The 11763-nt window shown below is 38.4% G+C and overlaps 1 protein-coding gene across 4 annotated transcripts; it reads left to right on the top strand.

The window, feature by feature from the left end:
• The first annotated feature begins 423 nt into the window (after positions 1-423).
• On the top strand, positions 424-9176 carry ZNF770 (zinc finger protein 770). 4 transcript variants are annotated; one of them, XM_072865857.1, is made up of 3 exons: positions 424-888; positions 5632-5754; positions 6177-9176. In XM_072865857.1, exon 3 carries the CDS (start codon positions 6185-6187, stop codon positions 7964-7966), a length of 1782 nt encoding a protein of 593 aa, XP_072721958.1. In that variant the 5' UTR covers positions 424-888; positions 5632-5754; positions 6177-6184; the 3' UTR covers positions 7967-9176. The 4 variants fall into 4 exon arrangements, with proteins under 4 accessions (XP_072721958.1, XP_072721955.1, XP_072721957.1 ...); XM_072865854.1 differs by having other exon boundaries at positions 5632-9176; XM_072865856.1 differs by having other exon boundaries at positions 428-522; positions 5632-9176.
• Positions 9177-11763: the final 2587 nt, after the last annotated feature.

The raw sequence follows: 11763 nt of genomic DNA on the forward strand, positions 1-11763 counted from the left end.
CAAAGGAGGCAAAACTCTGCAAAACCCTTACTTTTGCGTGCACACGTTATCGACGGGCTTTTTAGACTTCCCATGAAACGTCTCTTTCCTCCTTCCCTTCCAGGCACCGCTTCCCAGCCTTTTAGGCCGCAGGGTTTGGCCGTATGGTGCGTTTATCACGCAGCAGGGTAACTCCGCCGCCATGCCTTAGTTGCAAACCCCACAACCACCGGGAATCGGTTATTTGCTTTTAGTATGCTGAGGCAGAAACTATGTCTTATTTGTAGGAAGCAACATGTCACCAAGAATTCATCAGCAGAGACGGGGGCATTTTGTGCCCGGAGAGCAGTAAGGTGGAGGGGATCCTTCCCCGCCCCTCGGCCCGGCCCCAGCCCCGGCCTGGCCGCAGCCCGGCCCGCGGAAGGCGGGGCCGCATTGCGCGGAGGAACGGAAAGCTCCGGCCCGGGTTTCCCGGCGTCTCGGTGCCATCCGGGGGGAAGAGTTTAGGCGGCAGCAACCCCGGGAGGGATGAGGAAGGTGGAGGTGCGGTAGCTGCTTCTCCAGGTCGCGCCCTCCTTCGCCCCCGCTCCCCTCTTGCCGCCCTTCCCCTCGGCCGCCGGTCAGCACCGCTGCGGGCTCCGCCGCGGCCCCGGGGCGCTGGGCCGGCCCCGGCGCGGCGCTGCCCTGCCCTGCCCTGCCCTGCCGGCCGCCCGTGCAGCGCGTCGGGGCAGAGTCCCTGGGCATCGCCGGGCCCGCCTGGCCGGCGGGCGGGGTGGCACTGCGCGCTGGAGAGCCGCGGCGGGGGCGGGCGGCCGCGGGCCGGGCCGGCGCGGCCCCAGCAGGGAGCCCGCTTTCTGCTGTGGGGAAGCCGCCCGCGGTTGTGTGCCTCCTGTTCGCGGTCTGCTTTCTGTAAGAGCCGCCTCACTAATTGCTTTTAAGTTTTTAACTGGATTTAAGTGTGTCCTGCCGGGGGGCGTGGGGGGGGTGTGGTGGGGGTGTCGGGCCCAGTCCCGGTCCCGGGCCCAGTCCCGGTCCCAGTCCCGGTCCCGGGGGTGTCGGGCCCCTTCAGCAGAACTTAGCTTTGTTCTTAAACCAGCCCCGCTTCATCGTCGTATATCTTTTATTTCGTTTTGCTTCAGAAAATGTTTTGAAACATATACGGAAAATGGGAGCGAATGAGAGGTGTTAGGTTTGAGGAGCTGTAATGCATGATGTTGGTTTCTGTGTAACTACAGGTGTAGGTTACATTTCTGGTGAAATTTGTTCCCCCATCGCAGCAACGTAGACTTTTCCCTAGGGAAAGCTGGTGAGGAAATCCAGCGTGCAGTGTGTTTGTCTCAGTGCTCGGATTCCCAGCTCTGTTGCATGCTATGTGTTTCATAAACCAGCAGCTAGATTTTCACTTGTCTGTTTTGTAGTTAATGTTACAAGAGGCATCTTATGTTTCTTCACACATTTATTATTATAATTAATTTCCTTGTAATTGTGTCAGGAAAGCCATAAGCACTAGCTTATCTCAAGGTTCTGATGATATACTAATAACAATGCGGAAGAATTCTTCAGCGGCAAACTTGGAAATACATTGAATTTTCAATTCTTAACTGGTTTGTTTTGAATTATATTAACGAGTCATAGGAAAACAAGCCAGAATATTCATCTTGTGTAGGGTCAACTATAAGGGTGTGGGAATTTGAGAGATGTTTGTACAACCTTTTTTGGAGACCTCCAGTGTTGGAGGCAGAGCGATCTCCCCACACAACTTATTTGTATGCTCATTAAGAAAAACTTTGCAGCTGTAAGGGCAATAATGTACTTGCATCCTCTCTGCTATAATTTGAATCAATTTCTAGTCACAACTATAAATGGCTTGAGGAACAGCTTATTTCAGTTTTCTTTAAAGCTAGCTCTCTTATGTTTGGTTTTGTTTTGGGGTTGTTTTTGTTCTCTTTAATCAGGTCTTCTCTATTTTAACTTAAATATTCCCAGTTACTTTAATCTTTTGCTGTATATTGTGCATTTAAGCTCTGATCATTCTTGATCCTCTTCTCTGGACTCATTCCAATTAGCTCATATACTTGACTCAATCTGAAGGGCAGTATTCAAAACTGGACAGAGTACTGCAGCTGAATTCTAAATAGTAGTGAGTAGTATGGAAGATTTATGTGCTATCAAAACTTTACTGCTGTTTACGCATCCTGGTATGGATGGCATGCTGTTGGCATATTCAGCTTCTGTTCCAACTTAGACTCCAGGTCTTTTCTGCACAACTATAACCTAGTAAGTTGTTGCCCTTCCAGTTGATTATTCCTGACTAAATAGAAAAGCTTGCATTTCTTCTTATTAAAGTTCCCTTCCTGTTTTGTGTTTGTTTTTTTTTTTGTTGGTTGGTTTGTTTGTTTTGGGGTTTTTTTTTGGTTTTGGTTTTTTTTAAAGCCTTCTCTGATTAGTAAAGACAGGATTAGAATTCAGAATTTTCTTCCATCGTGTTTTCATTTTGTTGCAGCTTGCTGCTATCTGTAATATTAATAAATGTAATATTTACTTAATCATTAAATAATACTAGACTTAGGAGGGTCCTCTGTGGATCTTCAATGGCCTACATCTTGACTCTATTTTTCTGCATCGCCATGCAGCCAAGATGAAAAGTAGTGTCAATTTAATATTAAATTTGACCTATGCCACAAACTAAATCCTTATCACAGAGAGAAGTACATTTTCTGACTCTAACTAGGACAAGCCTGTGTACTTCCAAAGCTGGCAGTAGACAATATTCCAAGCTTGTCTTTGATCTTTAGCAGCAGCATATTTGTTCCTTAGATGTGCAAGGCACAGAGCACCCTGAAATAGATGTGGAGAAGTCTGTCCTTAGTAAATAGGATTTGAAAATATATTTGGGCCACACAGTAATGCCCATCTTAGCTCCTTTCTCCTTCCCCTGCATCCCCTAAGTTTACCTCATCTGAGCCCTTAGTCTTTCACAGGGCAAGAAGACCACAGCAAGAAGCTCTACTCTGCTTTTGACACCTTGTACTACAGAGCATTTTCCTCATTCACCAGATAGAATCTTTAAAAAATCTATAAGCTAAATACAAAATCCCTTGGGTAATATGCCACAGCTGTCTCTTACTTCGGACGTTTTTTCTTTGCATGTCACTATACTGTTTGAGCACTTTCCTGATGTGTAAATTAGATCTGTATGACAGTAGGTTAACTAAAATTCATCAGTCTTTACAGTTCTTTCTCAGGAGGTTTTCCTTCCCTGCTAATGGAGGCTGTCTAGAGCTGTACAGAAACTTCCAGTGTAGCAGAGAAGCTTTTCGCCTTTTCTCAGCCTACCTGTCTCTAGCTTCATGGTAGCACAAACTAGAAAGCATTTGGTATCACACACTTACTCTCTCTAAACTCCTTGCCTTCACGTGATGTGACAACAACTGGGAGGAAAAGGGGGTCTCCTAAGAGTGATGTGTTTTCTTGCATCTTCAAAAGAAGACTGAAACTGAGTAGCTGTTAAAATTCTACAGGGAAGGAGACTAGGAAAGGAAGAGTTGACTTTCTCAACTGCTTCATAGCATTGATAAGTCCTATCCTGAATGATTTCAGTGAGATTAGGTAACTCCTCAGTGTAGTGACAACTGCATCTAAAGCGTACATCCAAAAGGTATTTAATAAGGCCCACAATTATATAGGAACACATCTATTAGAGGTGGAATGATCCTACCAGATGAGCAGGTTTTTTTCCATTAAGCTTAAGAAAAACCTTGATTCACCAGATATCTTAAGTCTTTTGTGCATGTGTCTTGAATCTCATTGTAACTTACTTTAAATTGCAGTAGGCTTTTATTCTTTGCAATGACTTTGAATGAACTTTTCAGATATTTCTGAATTTTTAAAAACTAGGGACATTAACTCTTTGTGAAGAGACAGGGCTTTTAGAGACACTGAATAAATTAATTTTTATTCTGCTGATATGTAGAAAGAATATACAACTTGTGAGTTGTAGTATCAAAATACCACAAATGATAGTTAGTAGAAATGTGTTGTGTATCTCAAAGTTATTACAAGTCCTAACTATTATGCTGTTGCTTTAAAATTTGCTCCCTCCATCCCTTTTCTTTTTTATAAGGGGATATAGGTAGTACCATAGAGGTATTTTCAGTCTGTTGTTCTTACTACTCTTGTGGACTGTAATACTTAATCTGTTTTAGATGCTGCAATTTAGGAAGGATGTGACCAATTGAAATTAGTCCAGAGATGATTAAAAAGGCCAATCAGTTCTTTTTTTTTCCTTTTGAGTGGACCTAAAAGCAATACTTAGTTAAAGCGATACTTAGCAATACTAAAGCAATACTTAGCAATCCTAGTTAAAAAAAGAGGAGAGAAAGGAGATTTTGAATACATAAAGTTGAGACAGAGAACACTTTTTAGTTATTTTCCAGGCTCACAGGGGAAGGACAATGAAAATAACTTTGTAGTCAAGAAAGGCTCAGCTAAGTGCAAGGAAAAGCTTTGTGAGAGGGTGATGCACTGGAGCAGGAACCCTGCTGAGGTTAAGGAACCTCCTCCAGCGGAAGTTAAGACCACTTTGGAGGCTGTCTAGACATGAGTTGGCTTCACAGTGGAAGACTTGGACTAAATGGTTGCTTGAGGTCCTTTCTAGCTGTTCCTATGAATATTTTGATAACTTTTCATGCACTCTTGTACTTGCAAAGTTATTGTTTCTTGTTTGCAAGTCATTATGCCTTAGCTGAGACACAGTAGCTTGGCCAAGTGTGTTTTGTCTGTTGAAAATTCAAGGAAAATTAAAACTGACTATTTCATGATTTTGGTTTAGACTAAAATATTCATTATGATGAATTATGATAATGACCTCTGTATTTATGATGACTTCAGAGTATACGCACGGTTAGGTATCGCAACTCTGATATTCTAGCTCTGCGGTGAGATAGCAAACATAGCCTGTGTTCATCCTTGTTTTGGGGAGTATCCTTGTTCTGGTCGCAGTTTATGGTTAGTGTGTTGCTCTTGCTGACTGGTTCTGGTGTTTGTCATTTTGAGATAAAGCAAAAATGATTACACTACTGTTTCTTCTGGAAACAGTTGATACGATGCAGAAATGTGAACAGTAACTTTGGACTTAGTTTCAATGTGTTAATTTTTACTTCTCACTAACACTGCATTCATTTAATTTTTATTTCTGAAGCCCAAGAATCCCTAGTTCTTAGCTCTTTCTCTCATCCTCCTAAATATTACATCTGGGAGTTAGAATTACTGCTGTAGGGGAAAAATTTATTACAGTAAGTTTTTGTGTGTGTGTGTTTTTTTTTTTTAAGAATATGCTTTATTTGTATATAACCTAAATATCATAATGTAGCTGAACTGTATATTATTTGGAAGTAACATGCAGGACTAAACGATATCTGCATTACAGCACAGATGACTTAAACTTATTTGTTTCTTCTGGACAGTAGTCTAGTTTTTCTGTATCATGTAACATAATGAGTGATTACTCTGTTATGAGGAAAGCATTTTAAGCTAAGTTAAATCAGGAGTATTCTAGTCTAGATGCTTTTGGTCTCTTATGTAGAAAACGAGAGAATTTTAGGCAATTATGTATTAATATAGGCTAAAATAATACTCTCTTTCTTATTTTAGGGACCTGTGGGATTTAAGAATATCTGTCCTGAGAAAATTTGCTGCTTCTACAGCCTTCCATCTTAGTGTGCAATTGATGATTTCACTTGAAATACCTATCTGAAGAAACTAACAGTAGGCAAGGTGTAATTGCTTTTTAAAAATGTTAAAAGTTCAGCAGTGTGTAACAGCTGACAGGATACCCAAGAAAAAGCCATATATTTGTGACATTTGCTATAAACAGTTTGAAACTCCATCCAAATTAGCTAGGCATTATCTGATACATACTGGTCAAAAGCCATTTGAATGTCATGTATGCCATAAAACATTTAGGCAGTTAGTCCACCTGGAGAGGCATCAGTTAACCCATAATCTGCCATTTAAATGTATTGTTTGTCATAGAAACTTCAAAAACTTAATCACTTTCTTAAAGCATCAGCAGCTTCATAATGAAAATTATCAGAATGATACCAAGCAAGCAGAAAACTCTGTGAATTTTGAGCAAGACAGGGTCACTTATGGTGTATTTCGATGTTCTATGTGCTGGAAATCTTTTACAACTGAAGAGAGGTGGATGCTGCATCAGTGCCTGAAGGCAGATCATCTACATGGTGCCAGAAGGAGAAAGAAAACTCATGCTTGTGAATCATGTAACAAGACGTTTCCATCAAGATCTAAGCTAGAAAGACACTTCCTTATTCACACTGGCCAGAAACCTTTTAAGTGTTCTTCATGCGGTAAATCTTTCAGACAGTCAACACACTTGAAAATCCATCAGCTCACACACACGGAAGAAAGGCCTTTTCAGTGCTGCTTTTGTCAGAAGGGGTTTAAAATACAGAGCAAACTCATGAAGCACAAACAGCTCCATGCCAGAAATAAGACTTTCCCCAATATTTTATATAAAACAAAGACTCTTAAATATCCCAGACGACAGAACCTGTTGGAAGGAAAGAGGGATAGTTTTGAGAATGCTGACACTTACGAATCACAGGAGAATGACCCACATGATGTTCACTCGATTTATATTGTACCCTTTCAGTGCCCAGCATGTGAGCAGTGTTTTGAAACGGAGCAGGTTCTAAATCTGCACAAATGTTGTTATCTGAGAGATGGCAAAAGTTCAGATAATGGTACAACAGCATGCAGCCACACAGTCAGCATGAAAAATAAGATCCTGATGAAGCTGAAGGGTACTGGAGGAAAGGCAACAGATTTTTCTCTGACTGACAGAAAAAAAATAAAATCAGGTCACTTTAAAAGTCCTGACCTGGTTGCAGCTAGAGATCAGCGTTCTGATCAGCATGCTTCCCCTAAACCTTTCAAGGATTGCCATAGCAAGCTTGACATGCACAAGGCACTTAGTAATCGGATGAAAAGAACGTTTGCTGTGCCATTACCTTGGCAAGAGCACCTGCAACCTCACGACTTCGGAATTAATTTAAAAGGTATGCTTACTGGTGAAAGCATGTTAAACATCGATGATTCACTGCATAATAAAGATGACGCTTTTTATGGTTCATCAGATGATGGTTTCTTTGATAATTCAGAAGCACTTCACTGTGCTTTTTCAGCTTCTGCTAAAAATATACATAACAGACACAAAGTGTGTAAATGTGACAGATGTGAAAAAATCTTTCCGTCTTCATCCAAACTTCAAAGACATTATCTTATACACACGGGACAGAAGCCCTTTGGCTGTAATGTTTGTGGGAAGACATTTAGACAGTCAGCTCACTTAAAAAGACATCAGCTCACCCATACTGAAAAGAGACCCTATAAAAGCCCCGTTTGCCAGGTAGAATTTGAAAACCTGAACAAACTTTTCAATCATCAGGGAGATCACACTGAATTTAAGTCTTCTCAGCCTGTGGGTTATTCGGGTTATTCTCAAACACCTTCACAGGCATCTGGCTTTCAAGAATTTGAGCTGATTCAGTCAAACCAAGCAGCTGAAATCAAAGTTGAAATTGAGTCAGGGGACTTTGTTCTTGACACCAGCAGTAGAAACACACAGCCGTATTTGTGTAGTAAATTGCTGGAAACGGAGCAAAGCTGTTACAGCTATTGGCATGATTTTTCCAAAGGTATAGAAAAAAGTGAAGTTGTTAACAAATTGTATCAATGCAGTATCTGCTTTAAAACTTTTAAATCACCTTCTAAGCTTGAAAGACACTACCTAATGCATGCTGGACAGAAGCCATTTGAATGTTTAGTTTGTGGTAAAAGTTTCAGACAGGCCCCACATTTGAAAAGACATCACCTTATTCACTTTAAAGAGAGCTTAAAGCTGAGTTCCACTGAGCAACAACTGCAGAATATATTGTTTTTATCAAAACTGGATAATGCCCTATGAAATGATATATTAAAATTTTTGGTTGCATAATTATTAAAAGGCTTATGTTAGACTGAACAATTGACTGAAGGGCACTATCTTTTTCTGTTATGGAGATGACCTGGTGAAGAGTTAATTTACTGTCTTCAGAACTGTCTACTTGATATAATTTGTGATGAATGTGAGAAGATGTTTAAAATAAAAAAATATAACAAAAAAGCCACTTTGCATTTCTTTTCCTAAATTAATTTATAAATACACATTCTTACTGTATTAATAGTGTTGCAGCAATCTGCAGTGCTCCATGAATCAGATATTTTAAGTTATACCTTTTCCCATATAGTATTTTGATGTTATGCTGTCCAATGATAGCTATCAGACAAGTAAAGATAAAAAGGTAATTTCCAGAATACAGAAAAAGCAGTCCTTTTACTTTCTTCTGGCTCCGTATATGTTGCAAACAAAGGACACTTGCTGTATTTATTTCATACTTTAAAAAAAAAAAAGGTTATTTTTAGATAAAAGATGCAAGAAAGAAGAAAGAAAAAGGGGAAAAAGCTTAATGAGAAAAAATGTTGATGTGACATTATAGAACAGTTAATAGAAAAAATTTAACTGCTTCGTAATGTGCTTGGCGATCTATGGATGAGGAATTAGATCTTTTTCCTTTTTATGATAAAATATAAGTAGGCAATGCTAAAATAGCAGGGTTTATAATCAATTAATCCATTTCACCACTTCATTATCTCCACTTCTTTGTATATCCCTTGCCTTTTCTAGCTTTTTTTGGCCAATTCATACAATACTGAACTATTTTTCTGCAAGAAAAGAGGACAAGAAATTATCATTAATATTACAAATGGGCTTACTATCTGTTCCAGTCTCCTTTCCTTGCAGTGTACATATTGCACCAGTAAAAGAAATGTTCTCTAAGATGTGATAATAACTCAGATGAGCAGTTTTGTCGGGAATTCATGTTCTCGTTACATTAAATATAAGAGACTGAAAATGACTTTTAGCTCAAATTAAGTAATTCCAATTTTGTATTAATAGAATCTGTAGTTATACTTTCTGGTAAGTAGAGAGCTTTGCCCATTGTGCCTGTGGCACTGGCAAACAGTGTAAGTGCAGTGGAGCTTTATTCAGAACAAGAATGAAGTTTGTTTCTTTTTTTATTTTCCCCTCTGCGAAAACTACCTTTTCGGATATTCTGCTTTGTTATGCAACTTCTGAATAGTTGAAACCTGAAGTTTTTAATCCTATTTCTAAATTAACATGTCTGTAAGATACATGGCATTCTTTTTACTATTTAAATAGATAAAAATGGTTTTGATTTTTTTTTTTTTTTTAAATTTTTGAAGTTATTTTCTAGGTTTTGCTGTGGCATGAGCTTTGTACTATTTGGTATAAATGAAGTAAAGGGAGTTTTTATTTTATTTTCACATGTATTCTTTCCATTGTACATGTTATTCTTTCCCATTTTCAGAGAGAATAAAACCAGGAAAGATACTCAGAAACAGTCTGTAGTTACTATGATTTTTGTATGACAGATGAATTCAGTATGTTAATAATGACTGTAGTTATATATTGAGATTTTTTTCTCCCTCCATGAATTGTTTCATATTGAAAGACAGAATACTGTATAAAATGTTTTGAAAGTGTATTGTAGAGCTCTTAAAATACTTGTAATAAACTATTTTATTTATATTGTACTTTTATTGTATACTTTATGTGCAAACCAGAGTTTTGAAACTACGTGACATTCAATATGCAGAAAAGTTTAAGACTACATATCAAAATAACTAACTTTGCATGTTAGAACAATAGGTTTTGTTTCAGGTATTTTTTCTTATAAAATAGAAATATGTTTAAAGATTAGTTCTTTCTTAAGGAGTCACAGTAATTTTAAAAAATGCTATGTCTGAGAGTAATGTTTAGAGAACACTAAACTTTTTTTTTTTAAATATCAATTTGAGTAAAATGAGGAGAAGGTAATACAGAAAGCTAATTTTCAGGGATGAATAGATGCATATGAGAAGTGTTACTGTGATTAATTTGGAAACTAATGTAATCTTTGGGCTCTATGGGATTTCAGAAGGGCAGGAAGGGCCACTTTGTTTATCTGGCTCTCTACCCCTTTATGAAAAGTTGTGTGTCAGTATAAATTCATGATTTTAGGGGGATTATAGCATAAACTAGCTAGAAAAGGGGTAAAGCGGTTTCTAAGAGTCAGGAGAGGAAAAAAATCTAAGGTTGAAATCCTGTCTCTTTTGAAGTTAACAGTAAAATTCTCCAAGTACCTTTGAGAATTTCAGCTAGAATGGTTTTCCCAGTGTTAACAATAACACTTTGTGATGTTCATTAGTATGTTAGTCACTTTCCATGAGACTTCAAGGCAAGTTTAAGCCATCAGTCTTTGAAGTATCTTTGGTGGCAGAGACATTGCCTGTGGTTTTGTTAGAATAAGCTGGTGGCTAATAGTAATAATCTCATAGTACTGAAGTGGTGGAGTTTTTTAAGACTATGCAGAACCAAAGCATATTGTAAACAGGAAAACAGTGGGTCCTCCTGTGTTAATATTGAGCTCCCTCCAAGGAGAACTGTTCAAACTGTGTGGATTCAGCTTTGAGGTAGTTCTATGTGGAATAAAAGAAGGGTGAAATATTTTAAAACACGGAGAAAAAGGTAAAAGGGCTTTTTTAAAAGACAAATAAAGTATGCAATACTAAATTCACTGGAACTGCAGTACTAACTGATCACATCATCATTTTCAGTCTAGGAAATGCGGCTATGGATAACTTTTTATCATAAACGTTCATGATTTTGATTGCTGTGCCATGCTTGCAATGTTTGCAGAAAGTCAAAACTTGCAAAATATATATATATATATATATATATATGTAAGTATTCCTATATATGTTTAGGGAAAAATTCAAAAAGGAAAAAAAGCCATCATAAACCACAGAAAAACTGTTTAATCACTTTTGTAGCTGCTTCTCACTGAGTGGTTTCTCACTTGTATGTGATCTGCTCTCACTATTATACCCAGAGCCAACAAGAAAAGTTAGTGAGGCAAATAGGAGATAGACACAAAAGAAACTTAATCGAAGTTAATGAGACCTTAGGCTTCAAATTGAGATGCTGGATTTAACATTTAGTTTTCCTGGCTGCCTTCTAGTATAAATGTAAAACTCTGAAAGTCATAATCTCGCAACAATAGCTCACTCAAGTAACACTTAGATAAGTACAGTTGGATGACTCTTAAATCAATAAAGACTATGGATTCGGTCCTTCTAATGGCCCCTTGTAATAATGTTGAAAATGCCTAGATCTCCTAAATAACTAAAGGGGTCATGGTTCATATTCCTAGCACAAGGTTTTGTGGATTTTTGAAGTGCAAGTTTTAACGTAATAGCCTAGTTTTATGGTCTGATGGCTATGGATGAGATGTGCCTGAGAGGCAGTTATCATAAGGAAAAATGAAATTGCAGAAGTGACTTCTCTATGCTCTCATATACCTTATTTTCTCCAGGTTGAGCAAGTTAATTGTACTTCTTCATATAATGACTAGTTCTGTCAAGCAGCTTTTAAACAGCATCTTTTTTAGCATCTGTTAAAAAAGTCAATCTTCAAAGTCCACACAAGTGAAGGAGAAATCAGCCTTATGCCAACAAAACCACTCACAAGTAGAATTGATCGTTTCCTTGTTCAGAAACTGTCATTCTAATGTGACAGTGTCATTACGTCTGCCCTGAGTTACCACAAGTCTTTGAATGCTGTTTTACTTATGTACGCTGCCATTCCAGTTCCTGTCTGCC

This window comes from Ciconia boyciana, chromosome 6, assembly GCF_034638445.1.
Source record: "Ciconia boyciana chromosome 6, ASM3463844v1, whole genome shotgun sequence".
Taxonomy (NCBI): Eukaryota; Metazoa; Chordata; class Aves; order Ciconiiformes; family Ciconiidae; genus Ciconia; species Ciconia boyciana.